Genomic DNA, 27296 nt, shown 5'->3' with positions numbered 1-27296 from the left:
GGTCCTCAAAATATAATACTCTTCAGTACATTTGGGGTGTCTTAATAATCTGGACTCTCACTTTAAGGCACCAGAAATTGAAAATTCATCAGTCAATCCAAACAAAGTCAAAAAAACACACACACACACACACACGATCAGTGAGAAAAGCATACTTTTGCAGCAAGCTGTCACCCTTCTCTTCTTTTTCCCTTCCCGTGTTGAATCTGGTGATTTTAATTTTAAATTCTCTTTTACCATCAGTAAAGGGGAAACTACTAATTAAATAATTAATCATGCCAATGGAGGAGCAAGTCATCTTTCACTGACCTAAATGACTTCTAACCACACATACAACTGTTAATTCTTATTTATCCATAAAGAGAATGTATTTTATAATATAGCTTAAAAGAAACAGAGGACATTAATTTCCTGGTAACATTATTGGGACTGGGTTTTGGGCTTTTTTACATTGTGTGTGTTCTGGTAGTTCCAACCTGTGCTAGACACAATACAAACATAGAGGAAAATATAGTCCCTGGCCCAATGAGGTGACAATCTAAAATGGTGTGGAGATTTCTTGTTAGCACTTTAGTGAAACAATATCTATTTACATCTTAGCACCATTAACTGGTCACTTCTGATCAAAGCAGGAAAGAAAGAAGAGGGACAATCATACCATTAAGTATGCTATCGCAAGTGTACTCCTTTTCTTTTTGCGGATACAGACGAACATGGCTGCTACTCTGAAAAAAGATACTGTGACAATTTTTTTCTCAGTCTGATCCCAGCTCAGGGATCCTCCACCAACCAGTCGCCACTGTCCTCCGTCCCCTCCAACAATGCTTTATACGTGTATAACAACAACATTTTGCACTAAATGTACAGTTAGTTCATTCTTGAACATTTCTACAGACATCTGAAATTCTCAAGCTACTGGAATGTGAAATGGTTTCCAGAACTTTTTTCCTAGTACATAGTCCTCATTTCTTTTAAATACTACATTAATTATGCTTTGAGTAGTACTTGTCAGAAACAAGATTGAAAATCCCCTGTACTCAGAATAAAAGGTAACACAAAAAACAAAAAAAACCCTGAGTAACTGTCTAGTCAAAGAAAAAAAGTTCATTTAATTTAGACAAAGCTAGACATGAATTTGCAAACTAACAAATGGAAGTAGTCCTTGCACTATAACTTATCTTTCACTGAGCAGACAAGCTATAGGATGGCCTTGACTAACCATTATACATCACTCAACAGTTAACATTGTTGTATTTTACATCTTATCTTTATGCCTGAACAATGTGAACCCACAAAGCACTAACAAAAAATACCACTTTATAGCAGTAACATTTCTATAGATGCAAAATGCAATCAATTTCAAGTTGTTTTAAGAGGAATTGGATGGTTGTAAAGGAATAGCTAAGAGCACTAAAGATATTTTCTGTACTTCATATAATAGGCAGGTCTCCTGGTTTATCTGTGCAATGTTTGCTGTTGTAACATAAATTTCTTTCTGCTGTGCAATTTCTAATCCTAGTGTGCTAGTTTCGGCCAGCAGAGGAACAGAAAAGTTTAGAAATAGCTAACCACGGCCCACATCGACAAAGCTGTGATTTTAATCAGGGCAGCTAGAATCAAGCAATTGCTTTTTCTTAGAAGAGAAGTATTTTTTTAAAAACAAAGAAGTGCTGAGCCACTGACGTACCCTGAGTGTAAGGCAACATCATGCGAGTGGCATGAAAACAGACTCTTGCTAGGATACTTGCATCATGTGAGTGGCATGAAAGCAGACTAGGGCATATGAGGACTGAGTGCACCACAGGGAGCAACCAGTTTCTAGTTGGACGGTGTTTGCCCTGCAATTCACAGATCCCCCTGCCAGCTAATCTGTGGGAAAACACTGATATTGGTGTCAGAGAGAACTGAACAATCTAATGCTCAAGGAAAATACCCCGACTAGATAAACGAAGAAGAAGGGGGCTTGAAGGAAGGTGTACAAATGTCATGGGAAACAAAAAGTAAATGGCCAATAATTTAGATTCACTTTATTTGGGATGAACAGGAAGATCTCAAAGTCGGAGTAGAATGTAAGCAGAGAACATAATATAGCAATAAAAATATTTAACAAAAAGAATAAGACAGGTGGATCAACAAAAGTCTCATCCACAAAACAAGTGACCGGATAAAAGGATTTCCAGTCTAAAGAGACAGATATTTTGTCAATACGTTGAAACATGTCCTTCTGTGCTAGTTTAGTATAGAGTTAACAGTTTTTACCAATCCATGCTGTAGTATGACTACAGGCTGAGCTGCAAAAGGCCAAAGAGTTACTACAGTTGTAAACATTTTATACTTCAACACACACACAGTATGGCACCAAAGCCCTGATTTACTCTAGCATTCCTGAAAGGCCCAGTAAAAAAGATCCCCACATGCATTCTTCTCAGAAACCAAAGGGAGATGGTTGATGACACAACATACAATAAAAACAACAAGGAGTCCGGTGGCACCTTAAAAACTAGCAGACATACGATACATACTGTGGGGCAGCACCTAGAAGCTCCCTGTGAATAAGTGGAAGATTGTAAACTGTTTTTCAATAATTGTATACATTACAGCTCTGTACAAGTGCATCAAAGAGGAGGAAGCCAGAGAGGTAATTTAAAGAGATGGAGAAACTATTAAGTTGATGAAAAAGGGCCTTGATGAGCATGGCCCTTTTCAAAAAAGAGAAGAGATTGAGAAGAGTGTTTGGGAAGAGGTGGTGGTGAGAGAGGTGTTTTAAATCTTAGATTCTATTCTCTACCTTTATATATTTTATCCCATTTCTACCTTTTGGTCCCTGTAATAGATGTAATTGCCAAAAAAATCCACCACACATACGAAGTGAGGCTTTAGGTGTTTTCCGGCAATGTCTACAAGAACCATAACATTCTGCAGACAAAGGAAATTCTAAATTCTATAAAACAAAGATCGATATGGGAGGAGTGTATGAGCTATTATCATTTTGCCAAGAAGAATTCAAAGCCATGCGCATATAATGGGCATTTGCCATTTCCCATCAATATTAAGAATTTTGATCAAAAATATATACACAATTATACTGGTTAGTGCAACAGGTATCCAGGGCTGCAAGACAGATGAATGTTACAAATTAATACTCTAAGCTTTCTTTACGAAATCTGTCAGCATCAGTTGTCTAATACAACACCAAGAGTCATGTTTAATGTCACTGATGACATAATTAAATCAAGTAAATGCCACATACACAAATGGTAATTAAGGAACACAAGGTTTACACACCATCTGATTATTTTTGTTTTACCCTATGCAAAAGATTTTCCTCAAAATATAGGTTCTTATTTTATTCTGGTAAAACAACACAAGAACAAATTACAGTCTGAAGGGTCAATAAGAAAAACTTAAAAACAAAAACTCTAGAAGTAAGGAAAAAACACTACAATTATGAAAACCAATGAAAAAATGTGTTCTAAAATGACAACACAGATAGAGCCTTGCACGGACACAAAATTTCTATCCACAGCCAATCCGCGATCAGCAAAAACTATCTGCGGATATCCTCAGATTTGCAGGGCTTTAGATATAAAATTTGGATCCACATCCATCCGCAATCCACAAAAATGGTCGACAGATATAAAACAGATATCCGTGGATTTGCGGGGCTTTAAACCGAGAAATAGATTTACTGTATTTAGCAGCCATTAGAGTGAAATGGACTTTTGGCTTCTATGATTTTTTTATATTTTTTACCAAAATAGTTTATTTTTTACTATTAGATTGATCTGTAACAACAGTGTTTTGAAGGCTATTGACTTTGGCATCAAATGCACTGTGCGCGCTAAATAAAGAATTAAAATGTAAGATATGTTTACCAGCTATGACTCTTCAGAAACAAAACATGGCATGTTAAGGATATATTGTTTTAAGCAAGTTGCTTTGGAGGAAGCTAGAGTTGATGGAGCTCTGTTTGAAGATGTTCCCTTTGCCCAAGAGAGGCACTTCCATTTAAAACAAAAAACAAAAACAAAAAATACAAAGATTTTAGTTGAGGGAAGGTGAGATGAAGGTTATCAAGACAGGCTGAGTGAAAGAGCAGGAAGAAACTATTTACCATGTTGAAAAATATGTACAGGAGGAGAAAAATGGTTGTTAAGGGTAAAAGATATTGGAAACAGGACAAGGGAGGTACCATAGACAAAAAAGAGCAGTGGCCTGATATTTTAATTGTAAAGGCTACATCTCAGAGGAGAGGGTTCAGAAAGGAAATGCAAAAGCAGAATCAAATACTAGAAGAATGGCTGCCAATGAAGTCTAACCAAGTACCAAGTCAAGGAGAAGGAACCAGCACCAGCCAAAAGGCCAATAGTTACAGAGGAGAGCAGTAACGCCACCATAACCAGTGTATAATTTTAAAATGTGAACAAAGTATTCCAACTCCGTGTTACCTGCACAGTGTCACAAAACCATATCTACTAGTATCTGTATTAACCATAGCCCCTACGAGCCCTAGGCGATGAATTTCTCACAACTGGTAATTTACTCTAGATTCAAATAAAGATTTAGACAAGTTTCATCTGATTATGAATTTTATATTGGATATTTAAAATGATGCAGCTCATCAACTGAGATGTCAACTTTGCTCTAATATTTTAAGTTATTTCACAGAACAATGAGTCAGGTTAGCACGGAAAAGTCTGAAAAGCAACTTTTCCTAAAGTGAAAGGCACAATAACACTTCAAGGGAGATTGAGAACAAAACCCTTTGTTTCTCCTAATTCAAGAACTATACAGTTGTGCCTAGCCTACACTAGAAAAGATATCCTTGTATAACTGTACTGGCAAAACTTCCTGGTGTAGAGACAGCTTATAATGAACAAAATAAGCTATACCAGTAAAGTGCTCTTCTGCTATTATAACTGCATCTACACCAGGATTTTGGTTGGTATTAAAAAAAGTTGTAAAAACCCACCCCTAACTGACATTACTTTCCCAGCACAGGTGTCTAGTGCAGACTTGGCCTTGATTTAGTACGGCCTTGTCTACACTAGGAGGTTTTGCAGAGATAGTTGCACCCTTCTAGCTAAACTGGCATAGCCTTTTAGTGTAGTTATCGCCATATGAAAGTGCTTATACCAGTTCTTGAGGCCAGCATAAGCTATACCAATAGAAACACAGTTATTCCAGTAAGACTTCATCTACATGAGGGCTTTTACCAGCATAGCCACATCCATAAGAAATCGAACCCCTAACTGACACAGCTACGGTTGCAAAACTGTAACATGTAGACGCAGGCCTTAATTATTCAGATGTTGGCATACATGACAACAGTTGAGTGCCTGATCCTATGAGGTGCTGAATCTCTTCTGAGAGATACTGAGCACCTGGGATCTCTCAGGACTGGGCTATTGAGCAGCACAGACTATTAAGCACAGTAAAAGTCTCATGTGTCTTTTGAAGTATTTGCTTTTCATCAAGCCTTGTAGAACCATAGAGCCAAATACAGCCTGCAAGCGCAGCTCCTACTGACTTCAGTGGGACTTGTACCAACAGTTGCCAAGGATTAATTTGCACCACAGAGAATAAAAGTGGGGAGAGGGAATGGACCAACATACAGGAGCATAAAAGGAGGATAGGGTAAGAAGGATATGTTTCAGAAACAAGATGATACACTGGAGAAAGGGAGGAAGACTAAAAAAGGATTAATTCATTTATAAGGGGAATAAAAGGAACTAGACTATGTTGTATTTTTTAAAAAATCTGAATAACGAGAAAGTGCACTTATAGGATCATTAAAACTAAAAAAAAAAAAAAAAGCCATGCACACACCCACACAGTGGACTCCGTATCAACGGCAGCAGCCACAGTCCATAAAATCAGGCTTGCAATTATCTCAGCCATTGTGATCAGATCTTTCAAACACCCCCTTTTGATTTAGCAGCATAATGGCCACATCCTTAATCTGTGAAGCGGTGTGTACATTTCTCCACAGCTGGAAAAATCCATCGACTTTCCAAAGGCAAAGAAATTCCCACTGAGTTAAAGACCAAGATATTTTCAAAATCTGTGATGGAGAGGAGGAGGACTAAGCTGGAGGAAATATTTAGGTTTCAGTAACAACACGACTTCAGTAATGAAAAGCAACAATCCTGATCTCACAAAGCCCAAGGTGGAACTTGCATCTGCCCATCAGTGGATTTCCTATACTGCATTGAGGGGCTTTGGCAGCAAAGAAGCTGTAGCCCACAATTAATGAATTGTTCAAATCAGCTGTGAAACTTGTCAGCTGAATTAAGCCAAAGTTCGTTAACAGTCATAGTTTGATAATTTTGTGCAAAGAAGCAGGCTCAGGACATGCACAGCTTTATTTCATGAACAAATCTGCTAGCTGCCATATAGCAGAGTGCACTGTCTATCTGTGAACTCAGAAATTAAATGCCCGTGCAATGAAAGATAGCGACAAAATGTGGCGACAAAGCATCTTATGAAATCTTGCTGGATATTCTGACATGTCTTGTGGCCTCACACTTTGTCTCTTTGTTATTAAATGGTTAAGTAGTATGTGCATTTCAAAATAATCAACATTGTGAAGGGCTACATAAAATATCTGGACATCTGGAATGATCCAACTAACCTGGAGAGAGCTTGGGTAGCCTGCGTAGGGAACTTTCCTATGAACCTACAAACTTCGGGCCAAATGGGGGCATTTGAGTAGCCAAGTAGAAGTGTTCTGAGGCATCACACACAGCAGATGCAGAGAGAAGACTTCACGGAGCAAGATGAGGAAATCTATGCTCCTTAAAATTGCTTCAGATAGAACAGCAACGTACCATCCCAGCCCTACGCTTCCTGCCAAGCATTCATGTATGACAGAGTGCAAATTACTTAGCCTCCCTTTTCCCCCCCCATTTTTAATTCCACCATTTTAGCACATGTTAAAGACGGTGTGCCTTGCCTAGACTTTAAAACATGTCCATTCCTTAGTACATATTAGCTAGCAAGTGCTATCATCAAACCTAAGAGTTTAGCCTAGATAAAGCCTGCGGGTATATGGATGGGGCTTTAAACTAAAAGTAATTGCTAGCTAATTCACCCTAACTGGCAAACATTTGTACTTGCTATACTGGACACTCTACAAACATTTGGTCCAGGACACAAGTACTTACAACAGTCAAACTGAGTTGCGGCAAACAACGAACCTGAGTTTAAGAACTCTAAAATAAGCAAACCCTTAACACTGGGACCAATTCATCCCTACACTAGAGTGGACCTCAGTGTAAATGCTTCCCTAACTTGACCCAGGCTGCCACAGCCCCTAGCAGCTGTTGAATCAGCCCACAATAGCAGACATGGTACTCCAGCCACGCCTTCTAGGCTGAAAATACCCCCTAGACTCCGCCATGCAAGATAGCTTAGAGACTTTATATTAACTCTGGACTTGCTGGAGGCAGCCCGTACTTGGGGGACTTTCTGAGGGCTGGATCTGCTGGCTTTATGGCCCCTTTATTCTGGCAGAGCCAATGCAAAAAGCCAAGAGGGCTGGAGTGAATTGGGCCTTCTGTTCCTCTGTAAAACATGAGTAATAATACAGAGCTACCTTGCAGACTGCTGGAACTCTTACAAAGAGATGCAAGGCTAAATGAATGTAGTCAAACACTTAGAGATCCTCAGATAATATTTCACATGTGTACATGGCATGGTTTGTTTGCAATGAAAAAAAAGCTTGGGTCTTGAGCCAGTCAGGCTGAACCTTTGCAGCCAAAGAGGCTGTTCTCTTTTGAGAAGGGCACGTATCCCCTTTGTGGTGAGATCTGATAAACAGACCATAACTTCTTAATGCATTTGTATTGATAGGGATGTCACCAGCACAGCGAGTCCTAACACGGCTGCTTCAAGGGTACTTCTCAGACCCTGTCAGCTGTAATGTAAGTCAGCTGGGGAAGAATTTTTAAGGGATCACATCCTGAAAGGATCAGGCTTTCCTGAGCAAATTCTGCAAGTAAGTCGTGGAGAGGCAGCAAGAGGCCAGATGGCCTGATCATTAAACACACAGACTTCCAAAAACAACTGACTGAGATAGTCTCCATCTCCATATCAGTCAAGGGAGATTTGAGGAGGTTTCTCAACATTTTAGGACAAATTAGGGCCACTCTTTCCTGGCTGGAAAGGAGCCCTGTAGCAAAGTTGGTGTGGTTCTGCTGCGTAGAGGGGACTGAATGCAATGGAGCAACACCGCTGGTGTTCTTGGGGCATGGGTGGGCCCAGGAAAAGGGTAAGACTGAGGGTACACTGCTGTGCAGATCTTCCTGGTGTCTCCCTTGCCTGGGGGCAATCGAGACTACTCTGCAAAATCATTCCCTATGTCAACACAGGGCCAGACGGCATGTGACCCTTCTGCATTACTTGAGCCCTGCACTGGTCTACAATGTTTGATCCACACAGGTTGGCTTAGAGAGCAATGACGGAGCAGTTCAGTAGATCAGAGGAGAGATCCACCTATATGTTGATCTATTAGTCCTAATATTCTATGCAAGGGGAGCAGAGAATTGAATTTACCTACCTTCCAGCACTGTAGTATCTGAAAGCCTATGGGCTGGAGTTGCAGCTGAAAGGCTGTAATAGTAGTAAATGAGGGAGAGAGCTGCACTGCAATCCCAGGCCTTGGCCCCATGTTGTGGTAATGTTGATTTTCTTTCCATAGTCATGGCAACTGTACCTGTTGCCTCAGGTTTATGCGGGTGAAATGAACTTCATCACCTGAGCACAGGGAACTGTGCCCCAGAACTCCAGTGAGGCATAGCAGCTGGCTGGCAGTGTACCATGACCCTAACAGGGCAGGGACAGAACCTTGCAACAGCTCCTAGAAGTCACAACAGCCAAGACCAAGTTAGGACTAGCCTTCAGGCTCCCCTAACCTCCAGTCAGGGCTAAACGGTCATTTGTCTGGCCCAGGACAGGGTGGTGTACAAAGATTTCACGTCCCACAACACTTCTCAGTCTTGTGCCAAAGATATCTCTTCCAACGGCTCACAGATCAGGGCCAGATTTTGAAAAGTGTATGCTCCACGCCAGTCACTGAAATACATGGCCAGATATCAGCATATGGGGTGTTGAGTTTTTTTGATAATCCAGCTGCAGATGTCACAGTGGGTGCTGCTGGTCTGGCCTCAATCATGAGCACTCGAAAGTCTGGCCCTGAGCGCCTTTGAAAATTTGGCATCATGTGACTGCAAATCCAGTGAGCGGCAAATCCAGGATTAGGACTCAAGCCTTCCATACTTCCTCATACCTTATTCTAACCACTAGACAATGCTTCTTCCCTTCAGCTTTCAATCTGTAACATCTAAATTTTGTGCTTTTATAAAGCAAAGGTAAAAAACCCATTACTTTCAACTATTGTAAACATGAACTGTGATAGCAGATTTATGGTGCTCAGTAAAAATCATGAGCTAATACATAAACATTTAGTCTTATGAACCAACATAAAAAAAACAGACTCTTTTAAAATGAAAAGGCCTATTTTACATTTGCTAGGTAGAGAATATGTTGTAGCTCATGACTGCCCTTCGGAGCAGTCACTGCCCTTCCTCTCCCACCCAAGCCAGGTGTGAGAAGGATGTGTCAACTTCAAAACAGAGAAGAGAGTTTCAGTTAATGCCAAAAGTCATTTGAAACTTCTTTTGCATGGAGAGAGTGACGTTCTCTTGACACTCAGCCAGTTTTTAAAAAGTTCGTTCTTTCTTTTTTATTATTATTAACAAGGTCCATAAAAACTAAATCCTTTCTTATCCCTTGAGAAGCTGGTCGTTGCTGGTCAATGCCAAGGCCAGCAGCAGTATACTGTGAGAAGGCTGCAGCACGCTCTTTTCTGGCTTATGAACGGAAAGCTCAGTTCCCAGCAAGCTAATCCTTTAGCATTCATTAGTACACATACACTGGTTTCAAAAATCTGTAACAAACCGTGATATTTATGAAAATGAAAATCGCTCATACAAAAGTAAATAACCTCTCCAAAATAGAGTGTTCCATTCTTTGATGAAGGCCAAATGCTAATAATTCATCAGGAAAGGGGGGAGAAACACAGGACTGATCCTATGGGGTTGGGGGCTCTGATTCACACTCCTTGCACCACTGATCAGCACTGAATTTGACCGGACTGTTTTAGTGACAGGTTTCAGATTCACAGCATAAAGAGGCAAAGAACTGTCTCATCATTTCTAGTACAGCTGGAGGGTGAAGAAGTACGATAACAAAACTAAGGAGGCTAGATAAGCAGGGCTGCCTATTATCTGCAACTCTGCAGAAAGAGTATCATTTCCACAGAGAAAATGAGATTGTGTGAAAACAGTGACCGGGGGATTGGGGAAGGGGGCGATGCGCTAATTAAATTAAAAGTTACAGAGTCATAAAAAATAGGTAGCAGGATCTGAGTTCATACTGTGACAGGGTCGGGCCGGATGGCTACAGGAGAGTAATAGAAGGCGGATATATTAGCCCCAGGTTAAGTAGGTCCCTTTTCTCTGGGTAAGGTAACAGGGAAGGTTCCAGAACAATCAGGAACCTTCTGGAGACAATTAAGACAGACAGGCTGATTAGAACACCTGCAGCCAATCAAGAAGCTGCTAGAATCAATTAACGCAGGCTAATCAGGGCACTTCGGTTTGTGGTGCGCATGTAAGGAGCTGGGAGCAAGAGGCACTCGGAGCTGACAGTGAGAACGCATACTGTTGGAAGACTGAGGAGTACAAGCATTACTAGACACCAGGAGGAAGGTCCTATAGTGAGGATAAAGAAGGTGTTGGGAGGAGGCCATGGGGAAGTAGCCCAGGGAGTTGTAGCTGTCGCCCAGCAGTTCCAGGAGGCACTCTAGACAGCTGCATTCCACAGGGCCCTGGGCTTGAACCCGGAGTAGAGGGCGGGCCTGGGTTCCCCCCAAACCTCCCAACTCCTGGTCAGACACAGGAGGAGTTGACCTGGACTGTGGGTTCACGAAAACGGCCAAACTGAGGGCTGCCGTGAAGCTCCAAGGCAAGCAAATCCGCCAATAAGCGCAAGACCCACCAAGGTAGAGGAGGAACTTTGTCACAATAACAGGTTTCAGAGTAACAGCCGTGTTAGTCTGTATTCGCAAAAAGAAAAGGAGTACTTGTGGCACCTTAGAGACGAACCAATTTATTTGAGCATGAGCTTTCGTGAGCTACAAGCTTATGCTCAAATAAATTGGTTAGTCTCTAAGGTGCCACAAGTACTCCTTTTCTTTTTGTCACAATACATAGTCACTTACAAAATTCTCATTGACTTCAGTGGGGCCTGATGCTGCACCACTAAAGTGAATGGGAGTTTTGAAAATGACTTATGTGGGAGCCAGACTACGCCCATACACTGTAAGATGAAAGCAGCTTGTCTTATTCTATTTTACGCATTACTAGTTTTTCTTGGACCCAAACAGACATATGGGAGATCAACAGCAGCATTTCAAAAGCAGCTCTTTGAATTTGCAAAGCCTACGTTGACAGGTTCACCAATTATTATTTTTTTGACTCCCTGACTATCAATGTTACCCTCAGCTTCTTTATACATAGTATATATTTCTTATACATAAAGTAAGTGTCTAGCCCTTTGGGCCATAAAGATCCTCTTTAACTGTAAATTGATTACTAGGATAGCAAATTTGTTCCACTAGTTTTCTTTTTAAAACTATCACGGGTTATTCTCGGCCACTGCCAACAGCGTTTGCAGAATTGGGGTCATCTACACATCCCCAATGCCTCCCCCAGCAGTAGATATTACTGCAAGCAATAACACCACTATTTGTAAACAATTTCTCCACTCAAAAAATTCCATTCAGTGTTGTCTTATTCTTGTATGGCATATATCTGTTCAGCACCCCCACTGTGTCTTGACAGAGATAGAGCTTTATTAATAAAATGATATTATATGCCAAAATTGTTAGACAAAGTTACCTTCAACTCTGTGATAAAGAAGAATTAAATGGATATGCCCACATTAAATCAATTAGACAAGCAATTAAGGAATAACAAACCTTTAACCTATACAATTTCCTGCCCCTTCCTCTAAAACAGGCAGTACTGGCCAACATGGGGACACAATACTGGACTCGGTGGACCCTGGGTCTGATCCAGCCTGGCATTTCCTCAGTTCCTAAACAGATTAATGCCCTTATCCTGTATTTACAGCCACAATTAATATTAAGCAATGAGTAGAGCAATGCAGTGACTTGTCGAAGGTGACACAGCAGGTCAGTGGCAGAACCAGGAACAAAACCCAGCTTTCCTGACATTAACCCTGTAAACTAGATTATGCTGCCTCCCACAATGACAGAGTTACAATATGGTCTTTTAAATGATCACAAACCACTGGGCAATGTAACACACAGTTTGACAAATAATAAAAACAGGTATAGCTTGAGGATTATGAATATCTGAACATCCAGAGGTAAAATTCCTCTGGTCTATTAGGAAGTAATAGTTTGCCTTTTAAAGGCAATTTTCTCTGGATTTGCAATAAATTCTTGGATGTAACCTGTGACCTGAAGTCACAACGTATCCATTCTTATATACCGACTGCTCAGATTAATACCTCTGCTAGCATAATATAATAGTATGAAAATACACATTCCCCCTCAATTCTACTCCTCCTGTAAGACTAATATTTTTTGTCTTCAGATTCAGCTTTATCAACGTAAGTACACAAATGTAGCATTTTGCACTATTAACAACATGTAATTCCTACAGCATATATAACATCAAAATTCAAACGCAGACCAAGTTCTGCCCTCAGCTACACCCAGACAGCTCAGTGACTTCCATGGGCTTCTACTGTAAACTGGGGGGTTGTAACTAGAGAGAGAATGTGGCACAGCAACAAAACTCTTCAGTATTTTAAAAGTATTATTTGTTTTGCAAAATCAAATAAAAACACAGGCATTGTTCAGAACCCAGGTCCAATCTGCTATCACAGAAGTGAGTGGTAGACCTTTGATGGACTTCAGTGACTTCAGAATTGGGCCCTCATGTTTATTCTAAGTACTGTGCTCATTTATGGTGAGCTTCTTGTTTGTGAAAAAGGGCAATTTTATCAGCCAATTAAACTATACAAGTGTAAAAGGGAATGTATTTCTGCTTCAAGTTACCAAAGTATCATGGGTGATGTTCCTCAGCCAGCTGTGCACTTTCTAACAACTTTTTTGGGGGGGAAAAAATACTGAATACTGAAAGGAAACTGCATACAAGCCTAGATGGACAGTTGTCTAGAAAAAAAAAGACTCACACATGAATACAAACTCTAAGTTCCTGAGGGGGATGCATATATATCAAGCACCAGTTAAACTATGCATTTAGAACAGGGGTGGACAAACTATGGCCTGTGGGCCACATCTGGTTCACCAGGTGATTTAATCTGGCCCTTGGGCTCCCACTGGGGAGCAGGGTCTGAGGCTTGCCCTGCTCCCATGCTCCAGCCAGGAAGCGGGGCCAGGCAGGGGTGGCAGGTTTGTAGAAATTTTGGTGGTGCCCAGAACCCGCTCCCCCAAACTCCACTCCCCACCTGCCTAAGGCTTTGGGTGGGGGGAGGAGGTCTGGGATGCAGGCCCTGGGCTGGGGCAGGGGATTGGGGTACAGGAGGGGTGCAGGCTCTGGGAGGGAGTTTGGGTGCAAAAGGGGTGAGAGGTTGGGCTCTGGGAGGGAGTTTGGGTGAGAGGGGGTCTGGGGTGCAGGCTCCGGGCTGGGGTAGGGAGTGGGGAGTGCAGGAGAGGGTGAGGGGTGCAGGCTCTGGGAAGGAGTTTGGAGGCAGGAGAGGGTGTGTGGGAAGGGGGTGGGGTGCAGGCTCTGGGACAGAGTTTGGGTGCAGGCTCTGGGCTGGGGGTGTGGGTGTAGGAGCGGGTGAGGGGTGCAGGCTCTGGGAGGGAGACTGGGGTTGGGAGGGGGTGCGGAGGGAGGGGGTGAGCGGTTTGGAGTGTCAGAGAGGCTCAGGGCTAGGGCAGAGGGTTGGGGTGCGGGGGTGAGGCTCTGGTTGGGAGTGCGGGCTCTGGGGTGGGGCAGGGTTGGGGATGAGTTTGGGGTGCAGGCAGTCTGACCCAGGGCTGGGGCCAGAGAGGAGGACTCGCCCCAGCCCTCTCCCCACCGGCAGCAGTGAGCTCTGGGGGAGGGGGCCCCCCTCTTCCCCCCAGAAGCACACCCACCCCGCACCATTGTCACTGCACATGCTCCCAGGGCCCCTCTCAGGTCCAGGAAGGCCCCTCACCTCCCCTGTGGTGGGTGCAGGGCAGAAGGGGGGCTGCCATCACATGTGTGCATCCTCCCCTGCTGCTGCCCCTCACAGTAGCCTCACAGGGGGTGAGGCTACCCCTTGTCCAGCGTGGGGCAGGAGCGGTGACTGCGGGCGGGGGGGCCCCCTGTGCTGGTGGAGGGTCCTGCCAGAAAATGAAAGGGTCTGAGGGGGAAGGGCAGAGTAAGGGCAGCCTGCCCTGCCACTAGTGTATAGGGAGCACTAGGACCTTGTGGCGGCAGTTGATGCTGGGAGCCAGTAGAGCGGAGTGGAGCTGCAGGGGAAAGGCAGGGATACGCCGGGGGCCAGGGAAGGTGCGCGGGGGGCAGCAAGTGGAGGTCGGGGGACACTCAGGAGAGGTGTATGGGGGTGGCAGGTAGGGCTGGCTGAGAGACCCGGCCCCAAACATTGGTGGAGCCGGGCCCCAGAGCCCTGAATATTGCTGGAGCTCGGGCACTACAGGCCCATACAACTCGTCGCCCCTGAGGTCGGGGGCCACTCTGCGTGGCTCTGCGCAGCTCCTGGAAGCAGTGGCATGTCCCACCACCGGCTTCTACGTTTAGAGGCAGCCAGAGGGCTCCGCGCGCTGCCCCCACAGCTCCCATTGGCTGGGAACTGCAGCCAATGGGAGCTGCAGGGGTGGCACATGCAGACAGGGCAGCGTGGAGAGCCACCTGGCCATGCCTCTGTGTAGGAGCCAGAGGGGGGACATGCTGCTGCTTCTGGGAGCTGCTTGAGGTAAGCGCCACCCAGAGCCTACCCCGCTTAGCCCCTCCTGTGCCCCAACCCCCTGCCCCAGCCCTGATCCCCGTCCCGCCCTCCGAACCCCTCATCCCCAGCCCCACCCCAGAGCCTGCACCACCAGCCGGAGTCCCCAACTCTCCCACCGCACCTCAACCCCATGCCCCATCCCGGAGGCCCCTCCCACTCCCTGAACTCCTCATTTCTGGCCCCACCCCAGAGCCCACACCCCCCGCCCGAGCCCTCACCTCCCCCCATGCCCCAACCCTCTGCCCCAACCCTGATCCCCCTCCCACCCTCTGAACTGCTCGGTCTCAGCCAGGACCACCCTCTTCTACCCCAAATCCCCAGCCGCACCCCAGAGACCTCACCCCCCCCACCGCACTCCAACCCCTCCCGTACCCTGAACTCCTCATTTTTGGCCCCACCCCAGAGCCTGCACCCCCAGTCAGAGCCCTCACCCCCTCCTGTACCCCAACCCCAATTTTGTGAGCATTCATGGCCTGCCATACAATTTCCATACCCAGGTGTGGCCCTCAGGCCAAAAAGTTTGCCCACCCCAATTTAGAAACTTAAAACTAAAGCCATACATTTGGAAATTCTGTGCTACTACTGAGAAGTGTCAGAAAAGGAGAGTATCTGGTACTTGGTACACGTAAAAACTGTGTTCTCAATGATGAGGCAACTCTCCTATCTGCTTCTTAATATAGGAAAGATGATATCCAAGGCAAATTGGAGTTCTTTTGTTTTGCTTTTTAAAAACAAAGCATAAGCATAGCTTTTCCCAAATAAAATTCTTATAAACTAGGTTTATGTTGCAATGTCCTTTTAAAGTCTATTTCTCTGATGGAATTTTATTAAGCATGATACAGCCCAAAGTTAAAGATAGAAAGTTATGGCAAATATGCAACATTAAAAATACATTGTCTTCTAGTGGCAAGTAAAATAGGGCCTCAAAGTTTCCACTGCCCCAGTAGGGAGTTAAAGGTCACTGCTAACTCAAAATTAAAAACAATGGGAAGTAGAGGATGTCATTCTTTTATATTTGCCCAGTGATTCTGTGTTTTCTTTGTATGAATTTATTTAGGAAACTGGGAACTCTAACAAACAATGAAGTGATTTCAAGGCTGCCTTGTTCCTCCTCCCCCCGACCCCTCATCAGAAATCAGTTCATTCCACTTTATAAAATGTTTTAATGTATAAAGAAAAATATTTGTTACTTCAAAAGGTTTGAACTTTTCAAGTATGTAAAAAACAAACATTTTCCAGAAAATTGTCACTTTCATTTTAAAGTTATTTTGTTTGTACTAAAAGAGTGAATTCCCCTCCTTATTAACAAAAGAACAGACAATAAAACTCAACTTAAATCAAAGCAGCTTAAAGTTATCCATTTATATATAGCTCAAAATACCAACAAACAAAAAACTTATTTGAAATGTACAACTGATAAATTCATACAGGAATGAAATATACATCTGAACAATTCGATGATTGCTATTAAGCCAGCAAAAATGTGTCACTCTCATTTTTAGGGGTCAAATTAAGCTGCCTCTGATACACATGTACACATGGGAAGAGGCGCACCCAGGCAGGGTGTAGGCTTGCAGACTGTTCCCCATACCTCCATAAACTCTGAAGTTTACACTTGTCCAGGTAGGGAGGGCAGGGCCTGGGACCAGAAGGCTTATTAACTCATATGCTGCCACACTACCCTAGCAGATTTTTTGCCCCATGTGCTGGGGCGGTGTGGGGACACTATAGTCTGGCTCCTCATGTAAGAGCTAATATTAACACTGCTTTTGTCCTCACATCCCACTATGTGAACAGGAGTTGAAAATGCTCTGCAGCTAACAGGAAATGCTTAGCACCTCAAAGTATCAGGTCCTGCAGCAATACAGGTGATCTGCAAAAGCAAAAATAGGCCCTTTCAACAGCTGAAAGTGAAAGTTGGAATGGGGAAAAGACTTTTACTCAGAGCGTTTAAATAATAACTTCATTCATTTTTGTTAACACCTATTTAATTTTGATCACTGACATTTTGAAGAAAAAAAATTTGTTAGAGATTCAGTACCCTCTACCCTTCCACTAAAATATGAAAGGAAACAAGCCATGGTCCAAAACACCCAGGAGTTCCTTCAATAAAAGTAGGGGAAAAGAAAGCAAATTTTATCTTCCTGATATTGCTAAAGAACAAACCAAGCAAATTCTCACATATGAAAAAGGGCACAAATCCAATTTAGGGGACAAGAATCATTTGCCGTTCATCTTTAAGGTGTTCTCTCACATGTACTCAAGAAACCAAAATCCAAATTCAGGGTCTAATAGCCAAATGACATCCATTAAAATTAATGGACCCAATCCTGATCCTACTGACATTAGTTACAGAACTCTCATTGGCTTTGATGGGATCAGGCCAAATAGGAGCTGAGTAGCTAAAACTCCACAAAGGATCCTTAAGATGTAGCAGCTAATGAATAAAAATTAATAAAAATTAACTAAAACAAATTCATATTTCCTCTGGGCCCAGTCCAACATTGAGATCCTCCAGTGCATCTCTTGGGTCCATACATGGAAGATATGGGGTTCTGTTATTGTTGTTTTTTAAATTGGCAACATCATTTTATCCCAAATACTGCCTTTAAATCTTGATAATCCTACAACAATTTGTTCCAAAATATTTTGCTTTGTTAAGGGCAGCTCATCACATTGTCAGTCTTTAGATGTTGAAAAGGTGCCAATACACAGACATACAATATTAAAAACATTATTTAAAAAGAAGAATTTCAAATTAATTTGTAAACCACACTGAAACAGGAGAGTAGTGAGCATGATGTAATTTCAATTCATTAAAAAAGTCACTTTCTAACACTTTTCCTTTCTCTGGAAAGGCATACATACATGTGGAAGCTGCAACTACTGGTTTATAAAACACTAAACTTTTATGGAATGTTGAGTGACATATTTACAGATTTTACAAGGAAAAGGAGAAAAGGGCCTGGGAGTTTGATTCAGGGTCAACAGTTCAGCCCACAGCAGAAGGGGATGAGCTGGAAGAATGCAGACATCAGAGACTTCACTGTTTAATTTCGTCCCCTTCTGTAATGACCCGATCAACATCATTTACTGTGCTTTCAGGCGGGCATTTTCAAAAGGATCCTAAGGCAGTTAGGTGCCCAGATCTCACTGAAAGTCAAGGGGATTTGAGTGTATAACCTCCTTGGGTGCCTTTAGAAAAAAAAAATCACAGCCTTTCTTGTTGAGTGGTCAGATTATTTAGAAAACATATTTAAAAATTCAGTATGCATCTTGTCATCCTTACCAGTTTCAGTTATGGTTAAACCATGATATCTAATTATTTTACAGCAGAGATAGTTACATACAGAATGTCATAGAGGCAAATTAATCCTTGGTCAAACTCCATTAAAGTTATGGATGAATTTGGCTTATAAAGCACTGGATGCAATTCATACAGAAAATTCAAAATTGGACAGATAACAAGAAATCACATTTAATGAAGACTCTTCTAAACTTTACTATCAACATTTTAACTCCACTTATATTTAATAAATATGTTTACAATTTGACTCTATTAAGTACATAGGACTAGATCATCTTCAAAAAATGGAGGATGGGGTGGGAGGGACAGATGACAAACTTATGAAAAATTTCTGTTGAAATAATTCTGTTTAGAACTCAATCTGCTCATCATATTTGCTTTAGGTTTCTTCCATTATTCTTTGGATGCAAACAAGGGCTTTGTGTTTCTCTATCCATTGTGTTTATTTCCTAGCCGAGGGCCAATTTTGAAGTCAATGGGATGTTTGAGCCCACGAAAAGTACCAATCCAGGCACTTAATTATTATTGTTAATGGGGCCAATTATACAGCCCTTACTCTGGTAAACAGTCCTTAGCACTGAAGACTAACATGGCCCCTTCTCCTCCCTGCCCTGGGCTGCACAATACTTTAGAAGTGTAAAGTATTATTATACTCCTGTTCGGAATATTATAAAAATTGCAGTCAGTAATGCTGTAAGGTTCTGACTTGGTTTTCTGAATATGGATAATTACTTGAACAAGAATGGCTATTAAAAACATAAGCAACGTATGAAAGTAAAATGGTTTCTAAATGGAATAGCTTCAAATAAGCTATGAGCAACGTTTAAAAAAAATATTTGGTTACATAAAAAGCTGGAAACAATATGCCCTTCATAGTCATATTGTTTATAAGCTTATAGTGTGAAATAATGTTGTCATTGAACATGATCCAGGAGCAAGTATCTACATCTGGTGGGACTGTTTCACAGCAATGATCATTATTTACTACTTGTGCTTATCACTTCAAATTTTAAAAACTGAACTGTTGACACCTTAAATACTAAGGAGACCGGTGCCTTGAACTATAATTTCATACCATACAATACTGGGGAGGGAGGGCGGGCGAGGGAAAGATACTATATAATGAACTTACTGATGAATTGGGGGTTTGGGGGAAGGTTAAAAAAAATGTGAGCAAGTGTATTGTATCACTAGGATGTTTCTTACTGTAGATTTATCCAAATATGTTTACACATCCCTCTGTTAACTAAGATTTTAAGAAAACAACAGGCACCGTGTGTTAAGCGAAATGACATACTGCAAAGAGAATGGAAATAAATGTTTATTTTCAACACTTTCCACATCAACACACACAGGTGTAAGGAGAGAAAGAGCTAAGAAACTTGCCACAAAGCCTGAAACCAGCAGGAGACGGACACACAGGAAGTTCCAGCCAGAGAGGATGAGGGACATGGCTGCAGGAGGCACAGAGAAAAGAGTGTTTCACTTCTGTCAGTAAGGTATAAGCTGAAAAGAATCATTATGGAGTTAACATTATCCACTCCAAACATTCGGGGCCAAATCCTGCTTGCCTCCGCCACACAAGAAGCTGCACTGAAGTTCAGAGATACAATTTTTGTATGTTCCTATTCTACGTCAAACTCCTCTGGCTAGTCTGAATGATTTAAAAAAAAAAAAAAAACACACCTCATGATATGTTCCCAGCAGAGCAATTTATACATTGTGAGTGGCCTCAGGACTGCTCTTTGAATTGCTGCTCTTCCACCTTCTATTCAAACCAAAATCAAATCAAATCATATCGATCAAAAAAAAAAACAAAACCAAAAAACCCCACTTCGATGTCAGCATGCAAGGCTGAAGTAAAACTGAACATACCTCTCATCGCATCAAAGGCCTAGTTATTTAAGTTTGCTTCATATCAACTCAAAAGGAATCCACAGTCCACGGGCAAAGAAAGGGTTTGTCCTTTGCAACAACAGAATCAAAAGGCAGCCTGGGAGTCTGGCAGCCGCAGGGAGTGAGAAAGGTTAGAGTGTCTCAGCGTGGGAAGGATCATCTCAGTGGGAGCAAGGATTTCTATACAGGAGGGCTGATGTCAGTGAAAGTGGGAGGGAAATGACAGTGGGGAGGGTTGTCACGGGAATGATTGAGAACTGGCTTTGGAAGGAGCAGAGAGGAATCAGAAGAGAGTTGGATGGACTCAGTGGGAGTGGGGACACTACATGTGGGAGTTTCAAAGAGAGGGAGAGCCCGCTGTGTGTTCCCAGGGGAGGGAATGCCCAGCCCAAGTAGGGCAGGAGCAGGAGAGCATGGTAGCCTCAATCATGTGTGATTAAATACATATAGATTATATCTGATTAAATGAGAAAGTCAGTGTATATTGTAGTATTACAGAGCCATTAATTAATGGACTATTATAGATGTTATTTCATGTTTGTTAAACTACCCAGGAAAGGACAGTTCAACAGGTTTTGAACTAAGAATGCTTAGTGTTTTTAAATGCCTTCGATTTCATCTGCTGTTCCCCAACCAGCAGATAAATCAAACAGCCTTTTACAAAGTGATCTGCTTCTATCTTAAAATGCCAGAACCTTTGGTTTACTGGCCGTTCCACAAACACACCCCTTGGCATGTGTATATTGTTGAAAATACATCTTGTCAAGAGCCATACAAGAAAAAGAAAATATTACACAAGTAAATTAACTGCGGCATGAAATACAGAGCGAATGATTGAGAGCATGGTGAAGTACAAGGGTTCGTTGACATGATGTTTGGACAGCATATTGCTCACAAACAGCAATGCCATGAGCAAGCTCTGCAAGTCATTCTTCACAAGTGCAAGTAAACATTTACACCATATCAACATTTGCTCTGCTTATGCCACATTTTTAACTGAGCAAATATATTAACAATGTTTTAGAGAGAGTTTTTTTAAACTTATGGGATTTTTAAAAATCCTCCTTTCTGTAAAGCCAGGTATTTTAGTACCATAAGTCCAATTATATAAACTTCTGAGGGAGAGAAAAAATACAGTTGGTACATTTAAAATGTATGTTTAAGTATCACATCCTTAAAGTCCAAGATCTTGGGACCTTTTGGGGCTAAAAAGCAAGTGCTATCCCATTGGTACCCTGTAAATCTGTGCTTTCCAATAGTACTCTATAAAGCTCCATTTGCTAGTTTGGATGGGTTGTGTGATAATCAGACCTTAAACTTGTCACTGTTCTAGGGCTAAATATTGCAGAGCCTGCCCACAGACCAATATAATTTTGGACTGAAAATTCTATATTTGGGGGGCAAAAAGGCAGGTTTTTTGTGGCAGGTTCTTTCTTTTTTTTTTTTTTTTTTAAAAGATGTGACACTTATTTGAAGCTGCTCAGAGATTAGCAATGTTAAATGGGGACAGGTGAAGCCACCAAATTCTATTTATGATACGATTTCTTGGCTTATTACATGGGTATCACCACAACCATATATGCCAGATACAAATATTGCTACATACATGTGTGCCTACACATACTACGCAAACAATTCTGCTAGATTACTTTGGAAAAGGTTTGATTTTTTTCCTTATTAAGAAAGAAATGTTAATCTTTGTAGCCATATTTCATGGATGATGGGAATCACAAAATACAGTGGGAAGACACTTTACATTTAGTGATTCCCTGCCATCTGCTCATAATGGATATCTGACAACACTCTAGAATAGATATAGAGTAAATCTCAGTATCAGCTAGCAGGAGAGAGAGTCTTCTTTTACAGCTTGGATTTGGTTGGTTTTTTGTATGATGCTTTTTGACTTGAAAATCTTATGTATTATAACCAACATACTGGTCCAAGGAAAGGGATTACATCATCATAAACGTTTTTACAAATGCTAGTGAAAACAGATGATGCACACACTGTGGGCCAAATTTTGTTCTTCTGTATAACTGTGATTTTCCTGACTTCCATATGTAACAGAGGAGAGTTTGGCCCAGGTGTGAATATTGCTGTGAGACGGAGAAAAAATGTCACTCAGGCAGGTAACTTTGCTATACACACAATGAGAGGTGTTCCAACTACAGTATCACATGATAATCATTGGCTCAAGCTCATGAGAAGCTGACCATCTTCTGCACAGTGCTGAGTGCCACTGAAGGTGTCCAAGCACTTCAGAGAAAGTTCTCAGCCCTTAGCAAATGTTTAATGGTTTGTGGTACCATGCTCATTCCCACAGTTCCTCCTCAAGTCAGAGTCCTACTAACTTCAAAGCTGTACAATTGTATGCCCTTGCAGCAAACCATACTCCCAAACAGAAGCAGGACTGGGCCCCTTAGTCTCAATTTTCCTGTACTTCGTTTCTTTGTAAAATAACTTTACTGTATCACTGAGAGTAGGTGACAAAGCAATAGTACAATTCACTTTCATACACAATACAATTTCAGTGACAATATAGTTGTAAACTAACATAGCAAGGGTAGTAAATGTGATAACATACAGGCTAATAATAAACAGCAGAGAAAGTACAGTTCTATGCTGTTTTACATATCTGAAGGATAGCACAGGATTTTAAACAGAAAAAACCATGGAGGTGAAATCACATTTAGTATTAAATTGATCTTTCAAAAAACCCACTCCCATTTAGGAAAAACAATCATTTTGCTGCAGTGTTGTCAGAGGGAACCTAGCATCACAGCTATGAAATACGACTTTTTGTGAGAAAAGCCTATATACAATTATCAACAAGATTAGAGGATGAATGTGAACTAAGATCAACTGCATGTCTAGCTGAGTTACCTCTGATGTCCCAGTCCCACTAATGAGCAATGTATTCACAAAAATAAATCTGTTTTCTTCTTCCCTGCATTCTCTAACAATAGGTATTATTTAACATAGTAAACACATAGAAGACTAAGGCATCTTTAATGTGAATATTATAGTATTTCCTTGTTTAAAATGCTGTGAGATCCTTCAAGCAGATACTTAAAAATCGGAAAGAAAAAAAAAGCTACACAAACAAATCTCAGAGTTCTGATGACAACATAAATAACCTGTATTTCTTTATTGTGGTTACCATGATTTCACCAGTATGCCTTGGTGTGTATGCAGCCCTATAGCTCAGTTTCTTGTGTCTTATTTATAACACAAATAAAAATGTTAATTTGGCATATAATTGCTTTAGTTATTCATCCTATTACCTATATAGTTTCTTCTTGCATCCCACATTTTTTCAACTCTATGAAGTGACATTGCTATATTTGGGGGAAAGTAATTTAAGAGAATCACCCACATCACAGAAACAATTTGCTGGAGTTCACAATCAATAACCTAGACACATTCTTAATATAGATTGTAAAAGGTTCAGAAAACTGTACAAATGATTATAGGTATTGCAAGCTGCAAAATGTTGTGACCTTTTGTTAGTTCCTTCCTGTATGTCATACCTATATCTTAGATTTACAGCATGTGTATCTCTTAACCGATATCACGGTAAGCCAGGGATCAGCCATGTTATATAATAGCTTCTGTGCATCCCATAACTTGTCTTTTCATTTGTAATTATTTATTTCTACAAAATGCAGAATGCTGCAAAAAAACAGAGAAAACACTCTACCACAAAAACTATATTAGCAACTTAACAAATATAAGCCACTCACAGAAAGTAAATATAAATGCAATTCTTCAGTTCTCCTAACTTATTTCACCTTTTTTAAAAATCACAATTTTTTTTATTTTTTCAGTATGTGTCTTTCTGTGAGGCATACTGGCATTATGCCATATGTAAGTATACACACACTAATACTCTACAAAATACCTTGTCTAGAAAAGCAAGCAAAGTCAACAAGTGGTTAATGTAAATCAGAACCCTATCCAAAAATTCCTGTCACTCTTGTTCCAGCTTTCTAATGGGAAGAAAGGGTTTAAAGTGACTAGCCCATCTACCAGATCGTTTTATATGGCATTGGTATTTTGCGCCCAAAAAGACAAGCACAAATAGCAATATCTGATAAGTCAATAACAACAGATGTAGATAAATACATGTTACTTGCAGTGCAGGCTCACACAAGCCTGTCCCACCATCGATGCCTCTCTGCTGCTGAATGCACAGGGCCTATCTGCTTGCCTTGCTCTAATGACTGACAAGGACATTTAAACAGCTCTCCTTTTCCACTACACCAAAAACTCTTCCTGGGGAATGAAGAAACAGGTTTGGGAACATCGACAAAGTAGTTTCATGAGACTGATTAGTTTGTAAACTAATTGCTCAAGCCATTAAAGCTTTCCAACAATCTATTACTCAGATAGCCTCCTTGGGTCAAATCACTGGAGACAACTTCTGTTCTGAGAGAAATAGTGCTAATACGTTTAGCACTCTTTTTACCTTCAAGCTGGATCTGCTGGTCTGGGTGTCTGGCTCCATGCTCTGGCTGTTCGCCCTCTTGTCTTTCTTGGAGGAATTAGTCCTCACCTTATAAGTGGATGTGTTGGAGGATTTAATGAATAATCCCGGGACGGAGTTGCCTTGCTGTTGCTGAGACATGGTTGTGTTGGTCTGGTGAGGGGAATTGGACTCCTCGGACTCTTTACTACTGTGATAAACCACCCTGCTGTCAGAGATGTGGATGCTTGGAGCACAGCCCATGCTTTGTGACCGCTTTGGGACGTTTTCTAATTTTTTTTCCTTCCAGTGGGTCTCTTCCCTTTGATTATGATTATTATAATTTTGTTTGTTTGTTTGTTAACAGGTTGAATCTCCTTCCTGCTTCTCTGCCACGCTCGGGAGCATTGTCATCGGTCCTTTCTACCCCCCGCCCCCCAGAACCGTGGGTTCTCTTCCTCCTCCAGGAAACAGGGCTCCTTGGAGCTCAAGCTCAGCAGCGGGGCGGGGAGGGGGTTCAAGAACTGGTCGAGTTCATGCTTTCACCGGTTCTCTCTTTCAGACGAGGCCATCTCAAAATCGCCGTAGGATTTTCCGTCAGCCCGGGGAAAGGGACCGGGGTGGATGGGGGGGGAGGGCAGCCACACTAGCGTCTCCTTGGACTAAGCGCTCAGAGCCCTGAACATTGGAACAGTTCCCTCTCTGCACTAGCCCACAGAACCGACTATTTTCCACTCGGGTTTGCGGAGTGTTACAAATTAACCTTGGGGGCCGGGAGGCGGGGGGAGGGGAGGAATTCTCCCCCCCACACACCTTGTCTCCCACAGCCCCCACGGGCGCTGCGTATCGATTTATCCCGCTCACCAAGATCAAGAACCGACCCTGTTAGTTGCCTGGCCTCTCTCCCTCTCTTTTTTTTTGTTTTTGTTGGGGCGGGGGGGAAATCACACTCCCCTCCCCTCCGGAGCCAGAGTATGTTCCTCGATCACGCTCCCGTCCGATTCATGTTCCTCTCCGTCCTCCTCCTTCCCAGCAGCCGCCGCCGCCGCCGCCGCCGCGCAGGCTGGCTATTGACATTCACAGGCTAGCCTCCTCTTGGCAAGGGCTTCGGAAGGAAGATTCCCCCCTTCGGAAACAGGGGGGCTCTATCCAGCAGAACATTCCATGCCGCGGGCACCGCTCCCGCCGCGGGGCGAGCCAGCCCGAGCTGCCGGCTGCACTGCACCAGCCCAGCAGCCGCCGTCGCCGCCGCCGCCGCCTGGCAAGGGGCGGCTGGGTGGGAGGCACGGGGGAAGCAAGCTCAGAGGTTGAGTCGGGCAAGGTGGGGGTGGGCAAGAAGAAGAGCCACCCTAACAAAAATACTGCATAACTCGGAGGGGGGCTGCTGAGACCCAGAGGAGGAGCCGGCTCAGCTGGCGGAGGCATCAAAGGGCCTCCTCCATGTTTTGTGGTCACAGAAAAGATGCAAAACGTTGCTCACACACATAAAAAAAAAAAAATTATCCTAGAGTCCCATCTCCATGGTATGCATTAAAATGGCGAGAGGTTTAATTCCCAGGCATTTGCTCTCCCTGCAGCTGAGGCTGGGCAGGAGGAATGCCTCTCCTCGGCGTCTCCTTTCCTTGCTCCGTGCCTGGGGATGCTGTTCTTATTGATGCTTCGCAGCAGCAGCAATCCCCCTCTTCCCCGCCCTCCAAAGCTGCCCGCTTGCCAGGCTTCCCCTTGCAATTCTGCCCCGGTGTTTGACAGCGGCGGCGGCGCGGCGGAGCCAATACAAGCACCCGCGAGCGGTGACCTCCAGCCTTTATTGGCGTCAATGCAAATGAGCCGGCGAGGGCCAATCTGCTGCGGCACGGCCGGAGCCAGGCGGCCCCGCCCGAGGGAGCGAATTTCAAACTCGTCCCGCCGCCGCCGCCGAGCCCCTGCGCACCCACCGCGGGCTGGTCCCGCTAGCGCACGCAGCGCGCTCGGGGCTGGCTCCCGGCTCTGCACGCCAGGGCCAGCGCACCAAGCAGGGGTAGCTTCAGGGGGGGAAGCTGCGGCGCCACCTGGTGCGAGCCCCTTTGAGGGCTAGAGTAAGGGGACCCTGGCATTTTCCCCTTGGTTGCACCTGGGGCGGCTGGGAGCTACGACTGGCTCCATTTCCAGCTCTGCAGCTGTCTGCCCATACCTGGGCTTCACCTAGCTGGGCCTCAATCTCCTCATCTGTAAACTGGAGATGGTGACGCTCACCTACCCCAAAGGGGGGGTTGTTTGGTTCAAGGTCCTAACCCAAGGCAGAGCTTTGCAACCTTTTTTCATGTGCAGACCCTTACAAAATTTCAAATGGTGGCATGGACCGCTTTAGAAATCTTGGACCTAGCCTGTGGACCCACCGGGGTGTGTGGATCACAGGTTGAGAACCACTGTCCTAAGGGCAGGGGCTAGGTAAATCGCAAGTACCCTTGTGGATGACACACCACCACCCCTATGGAAGCTGCTCTGTTATATACATTATTCTTTGCACCTGCTCTAATGTGGAGTTTTATTTTGTCAAGCTGAGAGTCCTTGATTTAAAAACAGTTTTGTTTG

The 27296-nt window shown here is 43.0% G+C and overlaps 1 protein-coding gene across 4 annotated transcripts in view; it reads right to left on the bottom strand.

Annotated features, from left to right (window-relative positions):
• PDE8A (phosphodiesterase 8A) overlaps positions 1 to 26467 on the bottom strand; it is a 198436-nt gene extending 171969 nt beyond the window's left edge. For 2 of the 4 annotated variants that reach the window (XM_073304039.1, XM_073304041.1), the window contains exon 1: positions 24729 to 26467. In XM_073304039.1, coding sequence (XP_073160140.1) covers positions 24729 to 24989 — 261 coding nt within the window. In that variant the 5' untranslated portion in view covers positions 24990 to 26467. Of the gene's footprint in view, positions 1 to 8560; positions 8586 to 24728 lie in introns of those variants that run through there. The other 2 variants (XM_073304040.1, XM_073304042.1) reach the window with 2 other exon arrangements.
• Between the last annotated feature and the right edge of the window lie 829 nt (positions 26468 to 27296).

The sequence above is a fragment of the Lepidochelys kempii genome, chromosome 10 (assembly GCF_965140265.1).
Source record: "Lepidochelys kempii isolate rLepKem1 chromosome 10, rLepKem1.hap2, whole genome shotgun sequence".
Classification (NCBI taxonomy): domain Eukaryota; kingdom Metazoa; phylum Chordata; order Testudines; family Cheloniidae; genus Lepidochelys; species Lepidochelys kempii.
The sequence above is the reverse complement of the archived record's forward strand: the minus strand, read 5'-3'. Positions and strand labels throughout refer to the sequence as shown.